Source organism: Rutidosis leptorrhynchoides, chromosome 8 (assembly GCF_046630445.1).
Source record: "Rutidosis leptorrhynchoides isolate AG116_Rl617_1_P2 chromosome 8, CSIRO_AGI_Rlap_v1, whole genome shotgun sequence".
Taxonomy (NCBI): domain Eukaryota; kingdom Viridiplantae; phylum Streptophyta; class Magnoliopsida; order Asterales; family Asteraceae; genus Rutidosis; species Rutidosis leptorrhynchoides.
This window is the reverse complement of record NC_092340.1, coordinates 220,130,237-220,146,923: the sequence shown is the minus strand read 5'-3', so window position 1 is coordinate 220,146,923 and position 16,687 is coordinate 220,130,237. Positions and strand designations below refer to the sequence as shown.

Genomic DNA, 16,687 nt, shown 5'->3' with positions numbered 1-16,687 from the left:
TAAAATCATATGTTATATGGCGATTTCGATGAAATCCGGGTGAATGAATGTTATAATAGAGATCATGGATTAGATTTAGCAAAAGCACTAACCGACTCGGGTTGTGTGATCGTGTTAGGAGTCGTCATGTTCTCAAAATTGAACTGGTTGGATTTCTAATCACAATAATTTTATTATTAGCAGATAACAAAATAAAATATATACTAAAAAAATTGTTGCTTTTGTTTTTATGATTTGTTGATATGAAGCTTATGCTTCTAGAAGTCACTTAACAATGTTTGGTGATATTTCCTAGGCTGAGAGAGGACTCACCATCTTCTTTCAAAAAGGCGAACACAAAACTCGAATCGTTTAATTTATTTTTGTTGCATTCGTTATCAAACATTGATTTTGAATAACGTATGACCTGTTATATGTAATATGCATATTTATATAAATAATTTGATTTTTGTTTGTACTTATTGCCAAAGGCCTTTGTATAGAGATTTTAGTGAAGATCCTTCAAGAATGAATCTGGAACAATCCTTGATGTTGATGTTTGTGAAATGATTAATGTTTTGCTGATGAGTTGGAAGAAGTGATCTGGTATCCTCAACTGCATATTAAGGATTACAGATTTACAGAGTATTAATTATTATTGTTTAGTTGCATAAAAAATTTAAATAAAATAAAATAGTTTACAATGTGCTCTGATTATATGTAATACTTCTGCCCTTGCTAAGGCCGATGGTGTTCCAAGAAACTCGACTGTTACAAACACATTATGAGGCGGATACTTTTGGTAGTTTTCTGAGACGTATTAAACATGCCGCATGCTGTATTCAGCCAAATGTCAAACGATTGTGCTGGGTAAAACAGAGTATTAATTATTATTGTTTAGTTGCATAAAAAATTTAAATAAAATAAAATAGTTTACAATGTGCTCTGATTATATGTAATACTTCTGCCCTTGCTAAGGCCGATGGTGTTCCAAGAAACTCGACTGTTACAAACACATTATGAGGCGGATACTTTTGGTAGTTTTCTGAGACGTATTAAACATGCCGCATGCTGTATTCAGCCAAATGTCAAACGATTGTGCTGGGTAAAACAGAGTATTAATTATTATTGTTTAGTTGCATAAAAAATTTAAATAAAATAAAATAGTTTACAATGTGCTCTGATTATATGTAATACTTCTGCCCTTGCTAAGGCCGATGGTGTTCCAAGAAACTCGACTGTTACAAACACATTATGAGGCGGATACTTTTGGTAGTTTTCTGAGACGTATTAAACATGCCGCATGCTGTATTCAGCCAAATGTCAAACGATTGTGCTGGGTAAAACAGAGTATTAATTATTATTGTTTAGTTGCATAAAAAATTTAAATAAAATAAAATAGTTTACAATGTGCTCTGATTATATGTAATACTTCTGCCCTTGCTAAGGCCGATGGTGTTCCAAGAAACTCGACTGTTACAAACACATTATGAGGCGGATACTTTTGGTAGTTTTCTGAGACGTATTAAACATGCCGCATGCTGTATTCAGCCAAATGTCAAACGATTGTGCTGGGTAAACGTGATCTAGAGTTGGTCTAGCAATACAACTAGATCCCATTTTATATTTCCTTCCGTATCAGAATTCTTACATAAGTAAAAGAATTCCTAGATGCCTTCTATGAATCCACTTTAATGAAATGTAATATCCGCTAGGAAAATAAAGACTACTTGTAGTCTGGACTTTAGATAGACCAACTGGACTTTAGATAGACCAATCAACACGTTCCCTACCTATATGTCAAAACAAATGCTGCAAGTTTTACAGGACATCGAGTGGCAAACAAATATACTACTCACAATGCTAGCTAAGAGGAAAACTACCTAAAGAATGTTATAAATCCATGAGACCCCCTAAATAGCTTTAAATCATAGAATCATAGCTGTGATCACAAAGGGATATTGGGTCAACCCTAAGTGGCCATTGTAACATCCCGCGTTTTTCCGTTAAATTTATTTTTAACACCGTCTTTTTTTTTTAAAATAATATCCCTCGTTATTTAATTTTAACGTCACCCGTTTACACGAGCGTTTTTTTTTAAAATATTCGATCGGTTAAATCCCGCACCCGCTTTGAAACTCGAGGGACCGGAGTTGCCAAATGGGCAAACTAGTTGACTAGGTCAACTAGTCAACCCATTTTTCCACCATTTCCATCATCTCCCTCTCCCTCTCTTTCTCTCTTTCTAGCAAGAACACACACAAACCCCAACTTCATAGATTCATAATCTAAATTCGGATCGGGAAGCAAACTTCAAAACAAATTACATATTCGTGATCCTCTCATCATCCTCTTCGATTTGGTACCAATTTCATCCATTTTGGGTAACATTTCTAAAACACTAAATTTCTCTAAATTCGTTTTATATACTTGAAATTGTGTTAGTTAGTGTCTATGGCTCGTGTATAACATGAATATATGTTTGGTTTGCTCGATTTGTTGTTTTTGGAGTAACTAGCATGAACTAGAAATGGGTGTGCTTAATCCTTGATTTTGGATGAGTTAATGTTGTTAGATTGTTAAAGTGCATGTTTTAATTGTGTTACTAGTATCACTAGCTTCGTTTTGATGCGTAGGTTGATTAAAGAAACTTCAAAAACATGAATATTGAATTTTGCGGATTTTGGTTAGGGTTTGATAGACTTAAAACAAGCTTTTGATGTTTCGAATGCCATGAAATGTTATTAGTAAGTGTTTAGTTGTAATGTATGCTTCATTACCTTCAAAACGGCACATCGTATGTGTAAATTGGATTCCCGAATCATAAAATACGTTTTACGAACTTGAAACTTTGAAAATAAACTTTTCTTGATCAATTGACGAGTTTTCAGTTATTGTAAATGATGTTTTTGATTGATGATACATGTTTAGTTGTGTTCCTTGTCAAAAGAGCTTTCCAACGGTATAAGATACGCCTTCTAGTTGTTTACGGTTTGCGTTTTATGGTTGTTTGAAGTTTTGACCAAGACTTGAACTTTTGAAACTGACCAGGCACCAGACCACGTTATTTGTCGCGCCGCGGAGCAATTTGTCGCGCCGTGGCCCAAAGGGTGATTTTAGAACATGTTTTTCAGGCTTTCTGACCTTCAACATAGGCATTTGTCGCGCCGCGGAGCAATTTGTCGCGCCGCGACAATTGCCTGTTTCATCCGAACTTCAGCAAACTTGTTTTGGCCATAACTTTTTGACCGTAACTCCGTTTTCGATGAACCAAATATCGTTGGAAACGTAATAAGATTTCCTTTCTAATGGTAAGGTTTTGAAATGTCAACTCAAACTTTATTACAATCGTTCTAACATGCTTTTATACTTGATTCTTGCATGAAACTTGACAACGTGATTCACATGCTATACTATTCGAGTCGTAACGAGCCATAGGACTAATTGAACACATTTCACCCGACCTTGTGTCGTAACCGGTTAATTGATATAACTTACTTGTTTAGGTCAAGGCTAAGCAACTTTCATGCACACGTTTACTTGTTGAAGTACTTTTATACTCGTGCACTCGAGGTGAGATCATAGTCCCACCTTTTCAACAACTTTTATTCTTTTAAATCGTGGGCTGAGAAACATATACATTACATACTTATATACATTTCACATGTATATATACTTTTCATACTTTTATACTTTGAACACAAATACGAATACAAAGATACAGACGAGTTAGAACAAAAGTCCTCAATCCAATTATCATTAGTTCCACTTGCAGGGTGTAAGTGTAAGCGAGTGATTATGTTGTGTGGCCATACGGGTTTAACGAACCCTCATTCAGACTGTTCGCTACCGTTAGTGGATGAAATATAATTTCAACGTGCATAGTGTATGTTCTAACACTATATTCAAAATTCAGAGGGAAGATTCAGTTAAGTTTTGGTAATTGGGTGCTCGTAATACAAACTACATTCTTCGGAATAAATACGATTTGGATAATCATCTATACAAACTATTGTGGTTCAAAGTATACTTTTACAAATACATTTATGATCTCACCAACGTTTTTCGTTGACAGTTTTCTACATGTTTCTCAGGTTCATACATGGCTATTTGATACATGCTTCCGCGTACATTCATACTTGCTTGGGGTCAAGCATACATGCATACACTCTGATTTCATGCTTGGAGTCAAGCATACATACATACATACGCTAGGGATAGCACTTTTGGATTCAAACTTTTGTTTACATACTTACGCTATTTATAGCAACTGTGTTTTTCAACTAATTATGTCGCAAGTTATTTCATTTATACTTTATGACTTTTGTAAACTTAGACTTGCTGTCGAACGGTTTTGTAAACTAAACTTGCAAGTCTTGTACCTTTCAAATGAATGCAACATAATTTTGGTCAAACGAGTCTCATATAGGGACTACGACCACGTAACGGGACCTAAGTTAGCGGCGCCGTCAATGACGATTTTGTCGGGTCGCTACAGATGGTATCAGAGCGTTGGTTGTAGGGAACTAGGATGTGCATTAGTGTGTCTGACAGAGTCGTTAGGACGCATTAGTGAATCTAGACTACAACCGGATAGTTAGCCATTGCATTCTGACATACATTTGCTATAGATAGCACTTACTTGACTACTTGTGCATTATACTTGAATCATTCTTAATCAAACTTTTTAATGGTACCCAACCTTCATCATACGAACTCGTATTCCGCCACTTTTTGGTAACACACGTGAATTCAAGGTTCATACGCGTACGGATGACCACGACTTCGTTAGTCACTCTAGTTCGGGAATTCTGACTCCTTGGTTGTTATCCACCCCGTCTCAGCTTACTATCCACAAGTGTTGTAAAGTTACCACCACCACTATAGATGAGTATCGTCATCACTGTTTATCACTACGGTTGCGTACTACTTGTTATCATGACTCGTTACTTTTTTTTCATATCTAAATACATTATTGTCTGACTCGAACCGCATTGACGTGAACAATCATTTATACACTTCCCTCGGGGAACGCTTCCTTAGAGTTGCAGAAATTCTTTCGATTTAATACGAGTCACGTTTGAGACGTCGTTACATTTTGTTCATTTTAGATTTTCACGATGACACGAACTTGAACTCATGGAGTGATGTGGGAATGGAAGTATGATTTGGCGTAATATAACGACACTCGATCAACGTGGTTATATTACGGTAAGACATACCAAAGTTCTAGTGACGCGTGATGGTGGTTAGACTCGATCAACCTAAACACCACCATGTGCCATGTACATGACTTCATCTTTTCATGTTTGGACATCCGAAAACTCCGAGAATATTTATAACAACCATACCGGGGACACACCTTCAATTATTGTCAAATTATATTTATGCTTCCGAATGAATTACCGATTCCATTCGACTTCAACCGTATGTCACACGGGTATACTAGCTCGTCCTCGCGCAGTCTTATTGACTAACTACAATTTACTCGTTATGCTCACATCGGGGCGGGAACTTCTTTTGCATCACCCTCGTACTTCCGGTTCAGGAGGTCCTTATTCTAAATTCTCAATGGAGAGCGACTCTTCACGTCATACAAGTATTCGCCGCGAGGGTGGATAGTCCTAACAATCGTTTTCAAAACCCGATAAGAACTTGCCCCGACGAACGTTTTTGGGAACCGATAAATCTTCCGCGACGCGAATTTTCTTGAGAAACTTGTCCTAGCTAACGTTTTCAATTCCTAGCAAACGTGTTCAATATGCCTTAGGGAAATGTACCCCGTTTCGGATTGAGATCCTCGTTCCACTTCTAGATTTTGGAGTACCTTACAAAAAGCCTCGGGACCGCGTTTAGACATGAGTACCGCGTACCATCCACAACCCGACGGACCGAACAAACATGCGATTTAAACCTTGGAAACCATAATACAAGTTTGTATTACCAACTTCAAATTTACTTGAGAAAAGTATTTTCCTTTAACCGAATCCTCGTACTACAATGATTTTCATTCAAGTTTTAACGTCACTCCTTTTGAAACCACATGTGACCGGAAACGTCATTCTCCTTTGTCGAACCAAGTAAACGATGATCAATTCACCGGGGCCGAGGTTATTCATGAACAACCGAGAAAATTTATTCATATTCAGGTAAAACCCTACGCGACTCGTAATCACCAAGAGTTACGCCGATGTTAGACGTAAACATTTCAAATTCCGCGTGGGAAACCGTGTCACGTTAAGAGTCGCACCTTGGAAAGGTACAATCCGTTTCGGGAAAACGTAGGAAGCTAAATCCACAATATTTTGATCCTTTAAATTCTTGGCGTGTTTTGGACCCGTCGCTAGCCGTTTAGATTTTCCGGCTCATTTCGAGTCTCCGTTTATCCTACATTCGATGCATCAACTCAAAGACGTGTTTTGCGAAACGAGAACTTGTTATCTCCTTTGATGAACTCACTATCGACGATAACCCTCACTTCCTAGGAGGACCGGTTGAAACCATGAATCATGGAAGCCAAACCTTAAAACAACATATGATCCCGACCGTCAAAATTCGTGGAAATACTCAAGGACGTACCTTCACTTATTCGTAGAATTTACAACGCAAGATCTCGAGTAAGATTCAACAACTACTACTTCCAACTAAATTTCGGGACGAAATTTCTTTTGAGGTGTGGATAATGTAACATCCCGCGTTTTTCCGTTAAATTTATTTTTAACACCGTCTTTTTTTTTTAAAATAATATCCCTCGTTATTTAATTTTAACGTCACCCGTTTACACGAGCGTTTTTTTTTAAAATATTCGATCGGTTAAATCCCGCACCCGCTTTGAAACTCGAGGGACCGGAGTTGCCAAATGGGCAAACTAGTTGACTAGGTCAACTAGTCAACCCATTTTTCCACCATTTCCATCATCTCCCTCTCCCTCTCTTTCTCTCTTTCTAGCAAGAACACACACAAACCCCAACTTCATAGATTCATAATCTAAATTCGGATCGGGAAGCAAACTTCAAAACAAATTACATATTCGTGATCCTCTCATCATCCTCTTCGATTTGGTACCAATTTCATCCATTTTGGGTAACATTTCTAAAACACTAAATTTCTCTAAATTCGTTTTATATACTTGAAATTGTGTTAGTTAGTGTCTATGGCTCGTGTATAACATGAATATATGTTTGGTTTGCTCGATTTGTTGTTTTTGGAGTAACTAGCATGAACTAGAAATGGGTGTGCTTAATCCTTGATTTTGGATGAGTTAATGTTGTTAGATTGTTAAAGTGCATGTTTTAATTGTGTTACTAGTATCACTAGCTTCGTTTTGATGCGTAGGTTGATTAAAGAAACTTCAAAAACATGAATATTGAATTTTGCGGATTTTGGTTAGGGTTTGATAGACTTAAAACAAGCTTTTGATATTTCGAATGCCATGAAATGTTATTAGTAAGTGTTTAGTTGTAATGTATGCTTCATTACCTTCAAAACGGCACATCGTATGTGTAAATTGGATTCCCGAATCATAAAATACGTTTTACGAACTTGAAACTTTGAAAATAAACTTTTCTTGATCAATTGACGAGTTTTCAGTTATTGTAAATGATGTTTTTGATTGATGATACATGTTTAGTTGTGTTCCTTGTCAAAAGAGCTTTCCAACGGTATAAGATACGCCTTCTAGTTGTTTACGATTTGCGTTTTATGGTTGTTTGAAGTTTTGACCAAGACTTGAACTTTTGAAACTGACCAGGCACCAGACCACGTTATTTGTCGCGCCGCGGAGCAATTTGTCGCGCCGTGGCCCAAAGGGTGATTTTAGAACATGTTTTTCAGGCTTTCTGACCTTCAACATAGGCATTTGTCGCGCCGCGGAGCAATTTGTCGCGCCGCGACAATTGCCTGTTTCATCCGAACTTCAGCAAACTTGTTTTGGCCATAACTTTTTGACCGTAACTCCGTTTTCGATGAACCAAATATCGTTGGAAACGTAATAAGATTTCCTTTCTAATGGTAAGGTTTTGAAATGTCAACTCAAACTTTATTACAATCGTTCTAACATGCTTTTATACTTGATTCTTGCATGAAACTTGACAACGTGATTCACATGCTATACTATTCGAGTCGTAACGAGCCATAGGACTAATTGAACACATTTCACCCGACCTTGTGTCGTAACCGGTTAATTGATATAACTTACTTGTTTAGGTCAAGGCTAAGCAACTTTCATGCACACGTTTACTTGTTGAAGTACTTTTATACTCGTGCACTCGAGGTGAGATCATAGTCCCACCTTTTCAACAACTTTTATTCTTTTAAATCGTGGGCTGAGAAACATATACATTACATACTTATATACATTTCACATGTATATATACTTTTCATACTTTTATACTTTGAACACAAATACGAATACAAAGATACAGACGAGTTAGAACAAAAGTCCTCAATCCAATTATCATTAGTTCCACTTGCAGGGTGTAAGTGTAAGCGAGTGATTATGTTGTGTGGCCATACGGGTTTAACGAACCCTCATTCAGACGGTTCGCTACCGTTAGTGGATGAAATATAATTTCAACGTGCATAGTGTATGTTCTAACACTATATTCAAAATTCAGAGGGAAGATTCAGTTAAGTTTTGGTAATTGGGTGCTCGTAATACAAACTACATTCTTCGGAATAAATACGATTTGGATAATCATCTATACAAACTATTGTGGTTCAAAGTATACTTTTACAAATACATTTATGATCTCACCAACGTTTTTCGTTGACAGTTTTCTACATGTTTCTCAGGTTCATACATGGCTATTTGATACATGCTTCCGCGTACATTCATACTTGCTTGGGGTCAAGCATACATGCATACACTCTGATTTCATGCTTGGAGTCAAGCATACATACATACATACGCTAGGGATAGCACTTTTGGATTCAAACTTTTGTTTACATACTTACGCTATTTATAGCAACTGTGTTTTTCAACTAATTATGTCGCAAGTTATTTCATTTATACTTTATGACTTTTGTAAACTTAGACTTGCTGTCGAACGGTTTTGTAAACTAAACTTGCAAGTCTTGTACCTTTCAAATGAATGCGACATAATTTTGGTCAAACGAGTCTCATATAGGGACTACGACCACGTAACGGGACCTAAGTTAGCGGCGCCGTCAATGACGATTTTGTCGGGTCGCTACAGCCATACCCATTTTGACCTCTATTAAAAGGTTACCCATTTCGACATGTTACGAGTCCAGTCGGCTAGAACTAGATGCTATTCACGCACACACAGTCATTCTCGATTATTGAGGACATACATTTATTGTGCGCAAACACATAACGACGTTTCCTTATATTGAAGTTTTCAAACACGAGTACATACAACGTTAAAGAAGACATTTGAAAGTTATGGGTTGTGCAAATCTCTTTGTAGTTTTGAAGTCTTATTTTTTTAGAAGTGGCTTATGAATCACAGGACTAATGTAAATTATGTTAACTGTCAAAATTGCTAATAATTCATGAAGTTTTGTTTGACATTCATATTCATTAGCCGTATTAATTGACCTTTAACTTCATGGGCCGTGCATAATACAAGTCCAGAACACACTAATATATATATATATATATATATATATATATATATATATATATATATATATATATATATATATATAGTGGTTGGATCAAGAGGGAAGTAACCATTCGGGGGGAAGCGGGGGGAAGCAAAAACTTTTTTTTTCGTTTTTTGAAAAAACTTTATTCACGAACATTATAGATGAGATGAAAATATGAACATTTAGTAGAGACACTTTGTGATAAATATTTTTATTTTGGCGGGAAAACGCTCGAAGAAGTAATATATAACAATTATCGTGTTTTTCGAGCGTATTTTGAGGTTTTAGCTATTGGGGTTTAGATATTAGGGTTTAGATATTAGGGTTTATAGGGTTTAGATATTAGGGTTTAGAAATTTAGGGTTTAGGGTTTAGATTTAGGGTTTAGATTTAGGATTTATATTGAGTTTTTAACACGAACGGTTTAGAGTTTAGGGTTTAGGGTTTAGGGTTTGGTGTTTTGGGTTTATGGAATAAACCCAAAACAGCAAACCCTAAACCCTAAACCCTAAACCCTAAACTCTAAATCGGGCTAAATTTTACTTCACAAAACATGAAAAAAAACCCTCCATATTCTTCACGAACAATATTATCTTGAATGTTATTTATGTCGATCGTTTTCTCGCCTAAATAATAACATTCATCACGAAGTGTCTCTTCTAAATGTTCATATTTTCGTGTGATCTTGATGCCGAAAAAAAAAATTTCAAAAAAAACGAATTTTTTTTTTTGCTTCCCCCCGATTGGTTACTTCCCCATTGATCATGCCCCTATATATATATATATATATATATATATATATATATATATATATATATATATATATATATATATATATATATATATATATATATATATATATATATTAAAGGGATCAAATGAGAACTATTTTTAGAATGAGAACTCTGAGATTTAAGGTAGTCGAGCAAAAAGTGGGACGCGGCCGAACAAAAATTGTTCTAGTCGAACAATTTTTATTTTTCATCTTTTAGATGCATTGTTTGTTTGGTTCTACATTTTATGTAGAACATGATGTAGAACAGCATGTAGAACATGCTTTTCTACACTTGTTCTACATCAATTTTCATCAAATTAAGTTAGGGTTTAGATTTAGATTTAGGGTTTAGATTTAGGGTTTAGAATGAGTTTTTTACACGAACGGTTTAGAGTTGAGGGTTTACAGAGTAAACCCGAAAACCGTAAATCCTAAACTCTAAATTGTGCTAAATCAAAAAAAAAAAAAAAAAATGTTGATTTTTGAAAAAAACAGGTGAAAGTCGAACACTTACGTTCTACACTTTTGTAGAACATGATGTGTAGAACAGAAATGTAGAACCAATTTTGATTTTGTGCTTGTAGAACATGGTGATATTCGAACAAAAACACTAGCGGCCGAACAAAAATTGGAAATTCGAACATTTTTAAGTTCTACATTTTTGTAGAACATGATGTGTAGAACAGAAATGTAGAACCAATTTTGATTTTGTGCTTTGAAATTTTTGTTCGACTTTCCCTTTTTTGTTTGGCCACGTGATTTTATTTTTGTTCGAATTCCCTTTTTTGTTCGGCCTCGAGTTCTCACAGTTCTCACTGGATATATATATATATATATATATATATATATATATATATATATATATATATATATATATATATATATATATATATATATATATATAGCCTACACAAGGCTTGAACTCTAGGCTCCTTACATAACGCTACACTATAAATCCTTGGATATTTAGAGAACTTGTAACAAATATGCAAAGAGTAATGTTGTATTGTTGTGATAAAGGTTGAGCTTTTTCTAAGCACAGATGGAGCCGACTTGCTAATAGTCATATTTAAACTACTTTAGATACAGTTTCAAAAAGTAATAATTGAAGTATAATAGAAAAAAAAAAAAATACTAACCCTGTAAACAATTATCATTGATTTCCTAATACTTAAAGATAATGAGGATGCAATCTTTTTTCTTTTCATTTCTTGCTTTTTCTGTTATACTTGCAAAACTGCTATCTACAGTTGAAAGAACTTCAAAGTTGATTATCATGCTTCTTCTTTCTGTCCTTATTGTCTGCACAAAACCATACGTTTTAGTCTCGATTTAGATCGTGATTATAACGAACCCAAATGACGACCTCAGCCAATATTTTCCAATTTACTCACCTTTATTTAGTTACGTAAAAATACTAAAAACTTTGCACAAACAGGGCGATGGTCAGAGAAGCGTGAGTCCCAACGTGAATACGACTTCTGATGGATTCCTTCCCCGTACCATAATATTCTGTCACACCTGCAGTTTTTTTGGTTAAGTTATTTTGGGACATCTCAAAAAGAAATACAGTAACATACAATTAAATTGGGACGGGACGGAGAGAGTATAAGCTTTGACTTTTGAAGTCATGGGCGAAACTACTTGGGGGTAGGGTGGGCGCCCGCCCCTAGTGGATTTTCAATTTTCAGTGTTAAAAATTTGGGTTTTTCGACTTTGCCCCCGGTGGATTTTTTTTTTCCCCCAAAATCTACATATTTTGCCCCAAAACCGTAGAATTTTGCCCAAAAACCGTCAGATTTTACCCAAAAACCTCCATAATTTGCCTAAACACCTCAATTTTTCCCCCAAAATCTCCGTAGTTTGCCCTAAAAAATTGGTACGGTTTTAACTGTTTTTTGCCCCCAGTGAAAAAAAATTCTAGTTCCGCCCCTGTTTGAAGTTAAAAGAATTTCAACTCGTTTGTAGCCTAAAAGTGAAGTCTTTGACCAACGAAAGTTAAAGCATACATCTTTATCAGGATTAATTAAACAAGTGACCTCTAAATCGAAACATGTTGGGTGATTACCATGCAGGGGTTCTGCGTTTGCTCTTTGATTTGATGGTATCTCCAGCATACAAATCCGAGTTGTAGGAGTATTTGTACGTCGGTGGAAAAAAGATTTTGCCTTCTTTCCAACCCTCAAATACTCTTCCAGCTTCCCTTTCGATCTTCAGCTATCCAAAATTTAAAAAAAAAAAAACAGATCCATCTTAAGTAAGAGAAAACATTAAATGTATAAATTAAGGGGTTATCTTTCATGTTACTATAATTTATTATTGTTGATTGTTAATGTAGTAGTCGTGTGTGCTTCTTTTCTACTAATAACACTTATATGATCCATTAATGAACAATTTAAATCTAATCTCAAGTGATACTGATGAATGTTATTTGTAGTTAATATGCAGGGCTTAAAATGAACGATACACGAATCTGTCCGAACATAGAGGTGACAATTATTCGGCTAGTTAAACCTTTGGTTGATCTGGGTTTTCTTTTCGAATCTCCAAACATTAAATGAGTGAATTTTAAAATTAAGCAACAAGAGTTATTTAACAAATGCAATTATTTAATATTATATAGTACATCTGGTTGTTAACTGGTCGGTTGATCATGTTTTCAATCTGCTCATTTTTTCACCTCTACTCATATATCATTTATCATATATTACTATGAAAAAAAAACGTACCTGATCTTTACTTAGAAGAGCATCCCAATCATTCTGCTCTAAAAGTTTCTTAGTTTCATGGTAACTAAGGGCTATTCGGTAATTCAAATCCCCCAACCAAATAACACGGCTGGTGAATCATCAAAACATGAGATTAACTTGTTGAATGTTAATATTACTCATTCGTAAATATAAAATATAATAAGAACGTAAAGTAAGATGCTTACTCATGATCTAAAATCTTGTCTGGCACCTTAGTATTGGGTATTTTACAGATCCTGGGAAACTGTGTGCTTTTAAGAATCTCGATAACGTCTGAATTCCTACGAAGCTCGTCCCCTTCTTTCTCTCCTGATGCCAAGTGGCTGCACACAAAGCAAAAGCTTGTTTGCTTGAAACTCATGCTCACCGAGATACAACCCTGTAAACAATTAAATTGTGCAACACATTAAAGCGTGTTAACGATGGGCCCTAATGGATGTTGTGAGCAAAATCCTTAATAAAAATACAGTAAATATGAGATGTCCACATTTAGAACCAATATTTGAGCGCTTATTGTTTATTTTTTAGCGCAAATAAGAATTCAACCACTTTTTCTGAAAAACTGCTTATTGCAAAAACTAAGCAGGTGGGTTTATAATTTAAGCAATCGCTGTAAAAATAAAATACATAGATACATACCTTATTCCCTAAATAACCCAAAATCCCTCGACTTATGCAAGAAGTTCGTAAGTGGCCAATGTACTGAACAAGCTCCTTTTTGACCCAAATCGTAACAAAAATTCCGACCATTTGCTTGCTCTTAATAAGACAATATCTCAAATGTTGGTTTTTTCCAGCTGGTACAGCAACGCTGACGTCAGAAGCCAAGGCGGTATTGTTAATCGTGTCATCATCCTCCGAAGAAGAAGGATAATCGAAACCGTTTGACTTTGACTTTTGACATGTAAAGCATGAATCCCGACCGTAGCTCCTTCTTTCAGCCTCAATATTGTTGCAGTTGCAACTCTTAAACTTTCTTCGACTCTCTGAACGATACAATCTGCTGGCCGCTTTGAGTGAAGTTCGTTGCAAGAACGTTGAACTGCTGCTACCACTGAACTTTCTCTCCAAATAATTTGAATTCGTATTTGTATTCGATCTTTTTAGACCACAAAAATCATTATTACTTGGTTTATTAAGCGACTGACTGATTAACCATAGCCATTTTGCAGCAGAACCGTTATCTTCGATAACTAACACATTTCCAGCATTCAAAGGGACTATTTCCTGAAAACTAAGAAATAAACCACTTCAACTACTTTTATCAACAAATAATACAATATTGCAGAATATTGACATTTTATAAAACACACCCTAGAATGTATATATCGGACTGGCAATGGATTTGCAGAAGATTATCGAGATTTAAATCACTCGAAGGAGATTTTCCAGCAACGTTCCAAGTTGCTGTGAACACCCTAATTAAAAGGGAAATAAAAAATAATCACAAAAACATAAGTAAAACTTGCGAAATATCCAAAAAACCGAGAAAAATGTCATGATTTTGCACCTGAGGGACTGCACATCATGACTAACAGCCATAGTATCTCCTAGCAAGTTTGCAACCTGAATTTCTGCAAAAGTAAGGGGACACGTTTTGAACTCAACACGATGGTTTATTTAGAACCCGTGATTAATTAACGGTGGATATAAAGATCACGTGGATATAAAGATCATGTGGATATAAAGTTAAAAAGATTTAAAGCCATTAAATGGTCTTCTGAAAGTATCAAGTGATCTTGAACTCTCTGTCTATTGTATGTTCCTTAGTGAAGTTAAAAAGCTAAATATTTGAACATATTCTCACTTTTTCTTTACATCAACTTGATATATTCCTCATTATCTTATTATCTACATAAAATCAAATTGTGGTCTCTAATTCGCAGGTATTATGGAGATACTTTGACCAAAGCTTAAATGTCACACAACTTTCAAGCCAAAAGATACATTTAATTAAACAAATATAAAAATAACTAATAAATACAAAAGCATAAGTTGGAGGCTCAAGAGGTACTCAACCTGTGGGATCATAAGAATTTTTCAGTACTTTTCCTTCATCTCCATTATTCAACCTCATTGACAAAATTTTATGAATAAAAGACTGCAAATCATCATCACACATATTTAAATCAAAAAATAAACATTAAAAATCATATAATACTAATCAGATAACAAAAACAAGAATTATAATTTTGAAACAATGACATTATGCAAACCTTTCTATTTTCTTCATTTTTACCAGTCATTTTATTTTAACATGGGTATGATACAAATACCAGAATCACAATTCCTCCACTGAAAAAATCAATTTACAGTTCATGATCATATAACATCCAATCCTAAATTCATAATATTTCAGAAAATTACACATCCAACACTAAAGCTTATAATAAAAATAAATAAAGCAAACTAATTTTTATAACGAAACTGGGGAAAAAAAAAAAGAAGGAAATTGTTCCTGAAAAATCACCAGAAACCATGTTTCTTGATTTCTGGAAACAAAAAGTTGGTTTAAAATATGGAGACATTGAAAACCCCACATGGGTTTTGTAAAAAAGAAGTCAACTTGATGCAAAATTTTATGTGGGGTTTAATGTGTGGATATCAAGAAACAGAGAGATAGAAGTATTAGATAGATATAGAGATATAGATACAGAGATATTTAGGGGACCTGAAAAAATCATTCTTCTGTACTTTTCTTGAATCTCAAATTTTCTTCAAATCAGTTTTCTGTGTTTTTATGTATTAATTAAACGAGAAGAAAGAGATTGAAATTTGACGCGAAATGTTTAGAAAGAATCCGTCAAAATTGGGAATATATATATCTTCCAATTCAACTGTTGGTTTGTTTACTGGCATCAAGACGTGTTCAAGACTTATTATATACCACCTCCGTCTCACAGAAATGTCCACTTTGACTTTTGACAGTCTTTATTTGTCAACTTTGACTATAAATATATATGTCCGTGTAATATAATATTTGATAAAAATAATATGAATGAATTGAGTTTTAGTTGTGTTTTCATTGATATAATTTTCATCAAATATTATATAACATCAACAAAAATATCTAAAGTCAAAATTAAATAAGTAACACTGGAAAAAGTTAAAGTGGACACTTCTGGTAGGACGGAGGGAGTACTTATTTTCTTTTATACCCTTGTAGTTTATGTTATTTCATATATATCGTACTTATAGAGATAAAAAAAAAGGAGGACAAATTACATATAAAAAATAATAATAATAATCTATTTTCACTATTTTCTTATTCTATGTAATCTATTTAATTCGGTTATAAAAAAGGATTGTTTTTTCAAAAGTTAATCAAAACGAGGGGTGTCGTTAACTTTTGTTAAATTTCTCACTTAAGTGTCACGCATAACATGTGAAGTCCTTTGTCGACCAACATTTTCTACTCGCGATTTCGATGCGCGATTCCTACATGCGTCTTCAACCCGCGTTTTTTGAGGCGCGTTTTCGACGCACGTTTTTTAGGCGCGTTTTTTACAAGAGAAAAATGCTCCTCGTAAACGCGCCTCGAAAACGCGGCCAAAAAAGTGTCTCGTAAACG

At 34.9% G+C, this 16,687-nt stretch overlaps 1 protein-coding gene across 3 annotated transcripts; it reads right to left on the bottom strand.

The window, feature by feature from the left end:
• Positions 1 to 11,357: 11,357 nt before the first annotated feature.
• LOC139862855 (type I inositol polyphosphate 5-phosphatase 10) lies at positions 11,358 to 15,904 on the bottom strand. 3 transcript variants are annotated; one of them, XM_071851486.1, is made up of 11 exons: positions 15,788 to 15,904; positions 15,333 to 15,411; positions 15,136 to 15,217; positions 14,627 to 14,690; positions 14,430 to 14,534; positions 13,756 to 14,350; positions 13,302 to 13,495; positions 13,096 to 13,204; positions 12,435 to 12,583; positions 11,761 to 11,887; positions 11,358 to 11,668 (listed from the first exon to the last, which is right to left on the bottom strand). In XM_071851486.1, exons 2-10 carry the CDS (start codon positions 15,360 to 15,362, stop codon positions 11,767 to 11,769), a joined length of 1,449 nt encoding a protein of 482 aa, XP_071707587.1. In that variant the 5' UTR covers positions 15,363 to 15,411; positions 15,788 to 15,904; the 3' UTR covers positions 11,358 to 11,668; positions 11,761 to 11,766. The 3 variants fall into 3 exon arrangements, with proteins under 3 accessions (XP_071707587.1, XP_071707588.1, XP_071707586.1); XM_071851487.1 differs by lacking the exon at positions 15,333 to 15,411 and having other exon boundaries at positions 15,788 to 15,895; XM_071851485.1 differs by lacking the exon at positions 15,788 to 15,904 and having other exon boundaries at positions 15,333 to 15,528.
• Positions 15,905 to 16,687: the final 783 nt, after the last annotated feature.